Source organism: Opisthorchis viverrini (genome assembly GCF_000715545.1).
Source record: "Opisthorchis viverrini unplaced genomic scaffold opera_v5_158, whole genome shotgun sequence".
In the NCBI taxonomy this organism is placed as follows: domain Eukaryota; kingdom Metazoa; phylum Platyhelminthes; class Trematoda; order Opisthorchiida; family Opisthorchiidae; genus Opisthorchis; species Opisthorchis viverrini.
Genome location: NW_008751812.1, coordinates 300,814 through 313,036, shown reverse-complemented (window position 1 = coordinate 313,036; position 12,223 = coordinate 300,814). Strand labels below are relative to the sequence as shown.

The following is a 12,223-nucleotide window of genomic DNA, read 5'->3' as shown; positions in this document are numbered from 1 at the left end:
TTTCCCCTGGAGTACCGTCGCCTCCGAGGGGACCTAATTCTTACTTATGCCCTGTTTGAACAAAGCTTGGCAAACAGGTTTTTCACCGTTGCCCCAGCAAACACGGCGGAGACATAGTAAGAAGATTTTCAAGCTCAGAGTGCACGCATTAATTGGGCAAATTTTTTCTCATTTCGGGTAGTATCTGCGTGGAATTACCTTCCCCGACGGTTGTCCACGCTCCTTCCAGAACCCAGTACAAAGCACTACCAGACATTTATTTATGCGAATCCTCGCGCTGGTGAGCATACTGCCCCGCGCTGAGAACATAAAGAGCAGTGCTACACCCTTTTTTCACTTGTGCCTTTCAGGTGAACGACAGCCACTGACCGACAAGAACAAAACCGACCCGGGAAACTTGGGCAAAAGCCTCGATCCTGTGTATCAATCCGTGAATCCGTGAATCAAAAAAAAACTGTGCACACACTTCGGGTCAAACATCTGCCCCTTGAGCCTGTTCAGTCCTGTATCGCTGGTGGCCTGAATTTTCGCGGGAGTTCGAATCCGTGAATCCGTGAATCCGTGAAAAACTGTGCACACACTTCGGGTCAAACATCTGCCCCTTGAGCCTGTTCAGTCCTGTATCGCTGGTGGCCTGAATTTTCGTTGGCGGGAGTTCGCCATCTCAGCGACGGGAGAGAATGGCGAGACGTAAAAAGCGATCGATGGTGTATCGACTATATACAACTTTCCTTATCGGAGCCAATGGTGACCTTGGTACCCATTTGGCTGCCCCATAATAATTGCACGTAAATTGAACTGACCTTGATGCACTGCCGATAGCCAGGGGCCTCACGTATACGTCACGATGATCCGTGATCTGCTGAACAAAGGACGAGAAATTGCTGATAAAGTGTAGGTGTTCTACTTGTCTGATTTATTTTGAAGCACCAACATGGTGATGAATTTTTCGGAGGTGGAAATGAAAGTCAGGGAAGCAACGAGCGACGAACCTTGGGGACCCCATGGTCAACTGATGATGCAGATCGCGGACTACACTTTTACGCACAACACCTACTTGGAGGTTATGTGTACTCTATGGAGGAGGTTGTATCCCGAAAATTCGCGCAACTGGCGGCGTGTCTACAAGGTAGGTTTACAAGGGCAGCCCAAGCTGTTTCCTAAGACGTGCCGTCTGCCTTGTGCGCCAGAGGCTAATGGTTCTAAAGATAAAGAAAAAGGGCCAGGCTGCCGCGGCGAAGACAAGCATGGCGCTCTTCCAACTCCAGAAACGGAGGAGCTCTGTAACAGTATTCCAATTGGTGTGCTATGACCCCATTTAAAAGACAGTTTTATGAACAGTTACTAAAAATAACGTTTATGGAAAAGGTTCAGCGGAGACTAATGAGGCGATTAGGTGTTGCACTTACTTAGGATATGGAGGCTAGGATCTCATCTTGTCCCCTGTGTTCGAACTACCCACCGCTCAGGCAATAAGTTCACGCCCCAAAAACAGCTGTTTCCAGCATCCTGGCCGTATACTACTGCAATAAGTCCGCCGAAACATTGGAACAATTCTAGCAGAAACTAAATGCTCGCTGGTTAGAACGCGAATTCACTGACCGGAATGTTCGTGGTTCTAAATCGACATCCGCATCTCGACTTCTGTCTGGGTTTAGGCAACCTGGCACTATCTGGGCTCTCGTGCTTCCTTCGGGCGGCAGCTAGGTACGGAAACGGTGTTACAATAAGATGATCGTTCAGCTGCACCACCCTTTCGGTGCCCATCTACCATGTCAACAGAAGGAGGCACAGGGTATAGTATACTGCCAGGTCGCCCCAAGCAGAGGCTGGGTTGGAGCCATTGGCTTTCCGGATAGTAAATTCGCACCCTAACCACTGAGCCATCTTTCCCCAAGGGTGTTATAGCCAGACGATTATCTGTATCATCCAATATCTAGTGACCTACGGTCCTCAGGATTTTCCAAAATACCTCCAGCCAAAAACAGCAAATATATCAATGCTGAGGCACACATCGTTCACGTATCTACATTCCTTTTTTAGCACAACTTCATCCCATTTTGACACGTTATGGTCTCCAAGGTTGACACTGCGACAAGCTGACATGGGGACAACCTTGTCTACCCCACTGACTACCTGATCTACTTTCTATTCTTTCATTGCTCACAATCAGTAGTGAAAATTAAATCGAAACTAGATCGATAATTCACTCTGCTATTAATGCGTCGAAAAGTACACATGTAGCTTGGTGGATGGAGACGAAGTCATAAAGCTGGTAGATGGTGGTCCAGCATGAGTAGATGACGCCGAGCGACCTCAGTTTATGGTGGTAGATGTTTTCCGCGATCGAATTACCCACTGCATACACAAATTCCAGTTTTCTAACCACCTCGATGCGAGCCGGTTTAAGCCATCCAACATCAACAAAGCGTCTGGGGCATCGGTAATGAAAAACCTGGAGGTGCCTCGTCATCTGTCCGCAGGGGTCATATATCGCAACCGTACAAAAATACAGTCCGTTACACTGGTAAAAAATAAAAGTCGTTCATCTGTAACACCCTTCCTATGCCTAGCCCCCATGCCGCCTGAAGGGAGCACGAGGGCTGAGATACCCAATTCTGGACAGCGGGGATCGAAACGCGGAGGTCGGGTTCGAACCACGGACCACGGTCAGTAAATTCGCGCTCTAACCAGTTGAGATTCTAAAGCTCCACATCAATAGATTAAGACCGTTCTTACAGTTGTACACATTCTTTTAACTCCAGCGAAATTCGGACCCCACACCACAAATGACGTGGACGCTGCTCACTCTCTGAGTATCGGCTCGTTAGATTCATCCGTTAAAGTGCACTCACGGCTTACGCAGCTGCCATGATACGTGCACCAGTCAAAATACCCAAGCTATTTATTCTAAAGTTTCAGAGAAGCACAAGAGAATAGAAGTGCTGGACGTAAAACCGAAAAATGCATGCGGAAACGTGGGATCACACCCAATGTTTTGGCTAAAGTAATTTGCGCAGACAGATACTCGTCAAACAACTGCCGCCACCAAAATCGAAATTCATTAGTCTCCCTGAGAGGCCATTTCAGTACCTAGTCGATGATAAAACTGAACAAAAAAGGAGATAGGGGACAAACCTGATGAACTCCACTAGTTTTCTGAACAGCTTGTTGTACACCCTAACCCGACCGGAGGTACGCGGGTAAAGGGGACGAATAATGTTTACAAACTTCAAGGGCACCCCTCTGACCAAGAACATCTGGGAAAATTAGTCTGTTAACACAGTCGAAGGTTCCTTTGAAGTTGAGGAAAACATCGATTGTGTGTCGGTGCTCAAGCACCTGGCGTAATGTAAAGATATGATCAGTGCATTCTCTGTTAGGTCGAAGTTTCGATTGGTGCTCGCGGACTTGCGTCTAATGAACCATAAACCCCGTATTTGTGTCGTCGGTAGTCCGTTCGTAACCGTCAAGATCAAGTGTCTACCTCATTCTCACCGATCGCCTCTCGGTCTTGTATCCCTCACAATTACCCACCTCAAAAAGGCTGGAGTCACCCTTCAGCGATGCCAATGATGTGGACGCCATGGGGAACTGTCGTAAGCTCGTCAACTTCGTATCCGAGAAAGTGTAAATTAGCGATGTATCAATGCGGCTGTGCAAAATTGAACCTATCTGGGTTGATCAGCAGGCGCCTTGTAAATAATACGGAAACTTAAACTGAGTACCACTCTGTGCACCATCTACGCCGACGTTGCACGACTTAGCTGGGACCTGGATTTATCCGCAGAAACCGCCTTGGGCCGTAGGCTTGGTACTCTGAAGGATGGTTCAGCTGTCTCCTATCAACTCAACCTTTGCAATAGCCACGTGGATTATAGTGGAACGTCGATAAACTCCAGCCGTCCACCCACAACAAGTCCAGCATGAAATTTCTTTGTTTTGTTGCAACAGAGCACCTGGTCCAGATAGTTTGCATCTTTCAGAGGATGCGACGGGTCCCCAAATTGGAAATTTTGAGCAACAAAATATACCAATGTTCAAAAACGATTATACAATATAGTGCGAGAACCACAGGGACACGAGTTTTCCAAGATGCCATATGGGGTCATTCTGCGCAGGTTATCTAACTAGGGGATAGTCAGTTTACTGAGAACCAAGCTGAATTTCACCCTGGCTGATTATACCTTGACCCTGCAACAGGTGCTCAGACTGCACCAGTCCCTTTTGATTCACTCGATCGCTAAAAACCAGGACAGTTTATAGCCATGAAAAGTGTCCCCTTTGTCTTTTATGGACTGTACTTGTCCGAACTCTTGTATATCAAACCTACGCTTGTGTATTGGAGGCCGGAGCTGATGAAATCGACGTGTAAATGCAGTGTTGTCGGGGGATTGGGAGGGGAGCTGTGCATTGAAGGTAATAGCTTGGATGCACACCCAGAACAGCGTTTTGAATGACTCGCATGATGTAAAAATTTGGAATCGTATAGTCAAAGTCAGGCAAAAGACTTTACAGCTGATGAAACTCATGCGTTTGTTCCGTTTGTCAGCCGAATAGAATGTGCGTCAGGAGAAGTACAGTAACTTACCCTGTCCATCGATGCGGCTCAATGGGACACCGATTGTTTTGGCAAAATGATTCGTTCTAGCCATTTAGACAGGCGTGTTGCTAGTCCTTTTCCATGCTTACATCTTTTCATCGTTCTAAAGTCCTGCTTGTTAGATAATTTAGGATGAATATCAGTTCTACTGACAATTACAAAGTATTCTGTTTTAATGATTGTCGTTGCATCCTTCCATAGTCCCTCGTTCTGCTGGACTTCCTTTTGAAGAACGGGTCAGAGAACGTAGCAGCCGGTGCGCGGGAGCATATTTATGATATACGTACCTTGGAATCGTTTCAGTTCATTGACGACAATGGGAAAGATCAAGGGATCAACGGTGGGTGACTGAATGTCTTATTTTGGTTAGTCCTATGAGATTGCGATTCCCCTTTCATCTGTGTTTGATCTAAGCTATTGGTTTGCCTGTCGATCTCGATTAAGATTTCACCCTTGTGTATCTGTTTTCTACTAGTGCGCATCAAAGTTCAGGAAGTCATCAATCTCATCCAGGATTCTGATAAATTAAAAGTTGAACGTGCCAAAGCGAAGGGAAATCGAAACCTGTATATCGGTTATGGTGGGTCAAATGGTTCCGGTTGGAGTAACTCTCATTACCCGACGCGAAATACCTTTGATACCAAGTAAGTGTCGTCGTATTAAATTGAACGATGTGTTTAGCTTCATTAAATTATTTGCAAATGCGTTGACTCTTGTTCTCGTTTGTGACACTCAGTCTTCTTTCTGATAGATCTATTATTGAATGAATCCTTCATCTTGTCTCTTGGTTATTATACTGGACACGACAGTGTGATGGCCAGTGGAAATATTTTTCACCCCTTGATGAAAGTGTTGAAGAACCTGAGAATAGTGAATCATTGTTTATTCTGGTGCTTCTGATCTCCTTAAAAACTAAATTTTTGTAGAGGAAAATGTCGGTAGCTCAGGTAGCTTGTTCGCTGAGCTGGGCAATTTGATTGCAAACGTTTCATCACCAATCGAGATGACATCATCAGTGCGTTATTAGGGAGCGTAGTTGTACGTAGCGGTGGGTTAGTAGTTGTGCACAACTAACCTCCGTAGCTATAAATCTTATGAGGTGTTTCTGATGCCTCCTGTTCTGTTGCCACTACGGGGCCTTATCAACGATATCGGATTTGAAGTCTATCGGGCTATTGTTCTGCTCGACTCGAGAAACTGTTACCCGAAACATTTGAATAAGCTGGTTTCTATAGCTAATTACTAAGCTTTGGCCAAGTTTTGCTGCAAAGAATCTCTGTCGCTTGTTTTTCACGATGGTGTGTGCTTCTGATCTGCCATCAATACCAACTAGGTTCGCTGATCCTCCACTGAAAGTTCCTATGCCTGTGCAATGTTTTTTTCACAGTCTGCCTTCACAATGGGTTTCGACTGGTGGGTCGTTTCTGGGAAAGAAGCTATATATATGAAGCTATATCAGCCCTAACTGGCTGGTATAATCATCGAATGCTCACCAGTGATTCCCAAGAGAGCACTCTGGCACCGATCGGCGCACGGTTTCGCAGCAACGCAGGCTGCTGTCGGTCTTGGAGACTAAGACACGGCCTCATCCGCGTAGTCAGACCAATGTGACTGGTAATCAAGGTAAAGGGCTTTCTTCTTTCCACTTTCCGCGCTGCTTGTGGAGGTATAGGCCCCCCAGTAGTTTGTACCGTGAGGTCGCCGTCATCTGGAGATATCGGAGGAGAGGCCATTGTAGCTCGTGTATTGAAGGTTGTCCCTCACGCAAAGGACCAATTTTAGTTGATCTTTCAGGTTGGTCTCACCACAGGGAACGATTATTTCAAGGCTGTTTCGAACGCTGTTCATCGAAATGTTTGAGACATTTGTATTCACAGAATTTGCGCGCTTTATCGTCCCTAACCCATATTAGCGCACAATGCCGAAATTCGTATTTTCGGCTCTATTAGTGTAAATTCGTTTAACTGAACGGGCGTGAAACCTCTATCTGGAGCTATGAGAGAATAGTTAGAATACTTTCACCTAGCATTCAGTTTAATTTAACGTATGTGACTGCGCCATTTTTTGTCGACACCTGTTTGGAGGAGGGGTTTTGCGGATGTAAGTAGTGCACTTTTAAGGGTCAAATGGTCTATTTCGTCTTATTTGAGCAGACAAATTTGGTCGTTGTGTGGCAGGAGAACTGAAGAGCTCTGACGTTCGGAAACGAAGTAGTGTTTTCAGAAACGTTCTGAAAGTGCCTTCCAGTTGATCCTTGTACGGACATTAATTCGCACTGGAACTGCGCAACCGTTTGAAATGCTAGTCGTTCTGCTTGCGGAGCAGTACGACTAATTGTACCGAAGCGCTGCCACAAGAGATTGGGATCGAACCCAAACCTTATGCTTGTAGACGAGCCAGTCGACGTGGCAGATAACTTTTTTTTTTACCTGAGAGTTGTATCAGTTATGTTGTATTGGCTGGAGATGAGATTCTCGAATCGGGAAGACCAGGGCGGCTTTTGACAATACCGGATACCTATGGTGCTGACGTAACGTCAGTTCATCGAGGGCATAGTTTACACTGCGGCAGTGCGATCCATACTGCTTTACGGACCAGAGACGTGGCCTCTACGCGCAAAGGACATGCGAAAGATGTCATTGTTTGACCATCGGTGTCTCCGAAGCACTGATCGGGTCTGGTGGGAACCTCGGAAAAGTGATTTTGATATACGCCTAGAAAGAACGAACTCTCCCGCGATAGGCAAATTCTTCACGCTTCATAGATTACGCTTGTTGGGATATGTGCTCTACATGCCAGAAGACCGTTCGCCTCGCAGAGCTCTTTTCGATCAGCCCTGTGCTGAGTGGCAGTGACCTAGAGGTGGACGGTGTATGATCTGGCAATAAAGTACGGAAATACTAACCAGTAAACTGAGTCGGGTCGACAACTGCCGTCTACCTGGATGGGGACCTTAGGACTCAACCCACCAATGGTTAGTCACGCTGGCACAAATGGCCCAATTGCGCAGTCAGTGACACTTGTGCATCAAAGCTATCGTCCTCAATACGTAACTACGCAGGTCCCTAACTAACTGAACATGCCATCGCCTTCAATTCTTGGCCGTATATCCCACATTCTTTCAGTCTCCGGTGGTCGGAACTGTAGCAGCTGGAATCAATGTACCTATGGTACACGGTTCATAGCTGATTGATTGATTCCCGACGATTTTAATCTCACCTGGTTATAGGATCTACATCCTCATGTTCAAGATACAGCGCGTATCAGCGTGTCACATCAAGTGCAGATGCGTGCCAGTGCCGACTGAGAAGTTCGGTGGATCCCGAAGGCTGAACAGATTGTGAAGACAAACTTCGGGGACGTTGAACTATTCTCACATTGCAACAGGTCTAAAATTAGTTCGTCAGCGAAACTCTAAGCGACAGAATGCTTCACTTAGTCAGCCAAAGAGGAGTTCCTGGACCTCTTGGTCGGATATTTTGGGCAAAAATATGCCCGCTGGTGTTCAGTCGGATTTCCTCTCGAACTGATCATGGACCCTCCAATGTCTCCCGAGGCGTTTGATTCATCTACTAGGCCGTTGGTCCTGACCAATTTCCACCCGTTGTGTTTAAGGATGGAGGTGATTTTTTCGGTCAGTGCTTGAAAAATAGATAATACGAATCGATAAGCTTCAAAAAGATTTTTGAGTGTGGCGATCATGGCGTTCCCTGTTGTAACAGGATTGTCAGCGTAAACTGTTCTCCGAAGCCTTAGGAGAGGCGCGCAAACAGGAATCCTGTTTGGGGCAGATTGTGTATGCCAGATCTCCGCACCATCACATGTCGCAGCGCTGGCATGTGCGGAGATTTTGGATTTCGAAGGCGCGTTCGATTCTACCAACTGTTTTGTTCTTGTGATCATACATGTCTAACAAGGTCTGCTACAGAAGCTTTCGAACGACGTACCCACAGAATTACTGACGTGAGAGTGTGAGGAGGAATATAAAAGCTTTGAATGCAGTTTCCCAACAAAAATACCCGCGCTTTCCGTACCTGTTCAGTTTTTTTACTGGCTAGATACCATAACGGACGTCAGAATGTAATCGAAACCCCGGCGAATGGATCGCCGGCGATTGTCTCACTGATCTGTAGTATGTGGACGACGTTGTCCTTATTTTCACAGAGAGGGAAGTCTACACATTTCTGCTTTGCATTCACAAGGCCTAAATTCATACTCTAGAACGTACTGTTTTTGAACGTGCCCTTTGCAATTTAAGAAAAAGCACTGAAATCTGTGAAATGGCTTGTATATTTCGGAAGCTGTGTTGTGTCTGATGGCAACGCGATTGACGAGGTCAGTATGCCAACCCCGAAAGTCAGAATGGTGTTCCTGATGCGTGTCACTTATGTCGTTCGGAGGATACCAGAGTTTTGTAGGGCTGCGAGCCGCGGACTTATAGGAAGAGCGATCCACTTTAGGACTGAACCCGTTAGTGGTGTGGACGAAGAGGCGGTAGAGGGTAATGAAGAAGCTTGCAGAGTTTGGGTGCTGTCAGTGCGTTCCGCCGTACAAAATGGGGCTCATTCGGCATGATTATGCTTGTCTAGGGTTGCTGCAATATTTTGCGGAACACCGATGTCAGTGATGTTCTTATTTCTATTTTTATTCAAATTTCCCAGACGAGTGTTCGAACTGTAGGCAATCCGACTGGCTTGCTTTGGACTAGGCCCCTTCTTTGAATTTTTTTACTATGCAAGGTTTTCTCCAGATCCATTGACATGGTGGTACGGCAGCGACACATTTGTTCCCTTACCAGTCAACTCGCTAGCCTTGGTAACTGCCTCATCTCGGATGGGCACTCCGGAAACAAAACTAATGATTAGTGACCCTGATAGATATGGTCTTGTAACACTCGTATTTTCTCCAATGAGTAGCCGTCGTTCCTGGTCATACCAGACGAACAGAACAATAAACTGGTTGGGTCATCGCGTTCAACGCATGGCTGTCATTCTTTCATTCCCTTTATCATCTGTAACAAACTGTGGCAGCGGAGCCAATGTGCTTTGGTGCAAGTTGCACCTCCCCAAGTGATGTTTCTTGATTCTTATCATCTTATCATCTTATCTTTCCTATCCGATGTCCAGTACAGGTCAAAATACCTAGGCGTTGTATTCATTAATCAGGCCAAGTGGATTCGTTGCATCGACTTAGCAACGATGCTGCTTTCTCCTTTTCCGGGTTTTGTTTCCTCCTGTTGGATAAGCTGGCTGCAAAATAAATTCTTCGTAATAATCGAATTCTTGGTTGTGTAAAAAAGCCCGTGTTTTGTACAGCTTTCAATCACTCATCTGATTTGCTCCAGTGGTGGTGGACCTTCTAATAAGATAGTATTCTTGATGCCCACATCAGGTTTATTGATACTTGCAGAACGCATGATTATGCATGAATATTTATTACATTGTCCGCCAGGACAGAGTTGTATTTTTCCACATGGTTGACTATTTCGATCTTCACCGTCATTTTTTGTCTAATTGATGCTACTCACTGCCTAATCGACCGTCTCCTCTTCTCCCCTTTCCTTCTCTACGCTCTTCAACTGGTCGTACGTAATCTCTCTTTGTCTACGTTGGTGTTCCACTGACTTTGTTTCATGTACCGCCTGCGCAACTCCGTGTATATATATTCTAACCGTACGATGAAATGCTTGCGTGTGCCTTTTTTCGCTTTCATTTTCGACTGTTTAGTTCGTATAATCGGCGTTGTGATGAGAATGACTTTGATGACTATGAGGAAGTCCAACCCAAGTATTCTGATCGTGTGGCTGACTTACCACCCACCACCCAGCCAACTCGATTGGGTAAATTCGAAGATTGGCAAGTGGGCCGTGAACGTGGTGTGGTGGATGACGTAGTCGAGCAAATTAAAGAAGTGTGGGACACTGCGAAAATGGTCACGAAGGATTTATTTATTCGCAAGGATTCTGAAACGCATACTTAGTACGTGCTCGATCACCACCACTTAAACATATCGTCCACAATGTTAGCGGGGTAGCTCAGTTGTTAAGGTGCGAAAATACTGCCGAAAGTTCTGTGGTTCGAAGCCAACCCTGGCTTTTTGACTACACGGCAGCTATGCACCTTAAGGGTGTTGCGCTTGAACCATCATTTCTATTCACCACAGTGTGGAAAACAAATTAGCTAACGTTCGAACTGTTTGTTTCAGTAAACCGTATTTTGTTTCACAACGAGTACCAGGAGATGGGCTGTTAGCGCGTGATGGAGACACGATCAAAATTTGGTGCAGCAGCTTACCGGTGTGCAAATAGGGTGGCTACCTAACCAGTGTTATCCATGTTTCATGCGTTGTCGTAAGTTATGTCAACCTTGCTCTTGAATTGTGCTACCTAATGTTCTATTGTTGAGAGCCTGATGACTTCTGACATATCTACACCAGTCCCGAGGACAAGTTTTCTGCATATTATCTACAGGGTCTTCATCATATGATCACCTGCCCCCTGGTAGTGGGAAGGTTTTTTGTTGCCTGCACCACTATTCCTTTCCCTGTTCGCCAGCGACTGATCCCGGTCCTTGAGTTCTTAGAAACATTACTTCAATCTTAATTTCCACATTCCGCTGAAATCGTGCTTCTGTCTTGATCGCCTCTTTAAGTCCCTCACCTTGTGCTTCTCGGTTGGTCGACCGGCTGCTGATATTCACTAGTGGTTGTCATCCTCCCGGCCAGTGGGCGCCCGTTATACTTTTGAGGTAGCTTTCTTTGTATTGCAGTAAACTACTTCAACACTTTCGAAAGTTGCTCGCAGATGACTTGTTCTATAATGGAGCAGATAACAGGCTTAGGCTACGTAGGCCCATCTGGTATTTTGGGCGTGTTGGCCTTTGCGTTTTATCCGAGCACTCCGTATCGAAGCCATGTTTATACGAATTCGTCCACATGAGTCAACGACGTTTGCATCAGTCTTTCATCGGAAGACACCTGATTTAAATGTCGCCGGATTTAGTAGACTAGGGGTACCCGTTATTATCCCTCAGCTAGCTGGTCTCTCCAGGGCCCAAAAGCCCTGTTCATAGTCTCACTGTACCATATTTCGCTCATGAAACCAACATTCGATATTTCGGCACCACTTTGGTCCTGATGTTTTCACTGTTTAACATTTCCTCCCAGTAGATATTTTGGCAGTGTTTACGCCCCAGATTGATACGTGTGTAGGCTCTACGTATTTCACAACGTTGTGCGCTACCGTAAATATTGATGTGTCTCATTTGTCAGTTCACTGGTGTGCAATAGAGTTGAGCTAACTTCCACTCCCGGGTGTGGCTGTGCTATGATTATTCTCCCAGTATACTCGAATGATCTAGCTCATGTGCACAATACAGTTTTCGGGCACAACACCTTCACGCACGGCTAGCGCAATGAGAAGGCTTTTGAGTGTGGAGATATTGCATACCACTTACTCGTTTTTAACGTTGCACTATTCAAGTGAGGACAATCCACGAATGGTCTCTGAAGAAATGTACGAGTTCCCATCAGCTGCTGTGGATGCAGATGGAATCATTGAGGGAGGAGGGACCAATGGTGTAAGTGAACAACGCTCACAAAGAAACGCTGATATATTCGGAA

At 45.9% G+C, this 12,223-nt stretch overlaps 1 protein-coding gene across 1 annotated transcript in view; it reads left to right on the top strand.

Moving 5' to 3' along the window:
• Nucleotides 1–12,223, top strand: part of T265_07034 (hypothetical protein) — a gene marked incomplete at both ends in the record, with an annotated part of 37,905 nt that overhangs the window by 11,274 nt on the left and 14,408 nt on the right. The window contains 4 exons of the mRNA XM_009172458.1: nucleotides 928–1,129; nucleotides 5,079–5,247; nucleotides 10,330–10,581; nucleotides 12,084–12,180. Of these exons, the coding sequence (XP_009170722.1) occupies nucleotides 928–1,129; nucleotides 5,079–5,247; nucleotides 10,330–10,581; nucleotides 12,084–12,180 (720 nt within the window). The remainder of the gene's footprint in view (nucleotides 1–927; nucleotides 1,130–5,078; nucleotides 5,248–10,329; nucleotides 10,582–12,083; nucleotides 12,181–12,223) is intronic.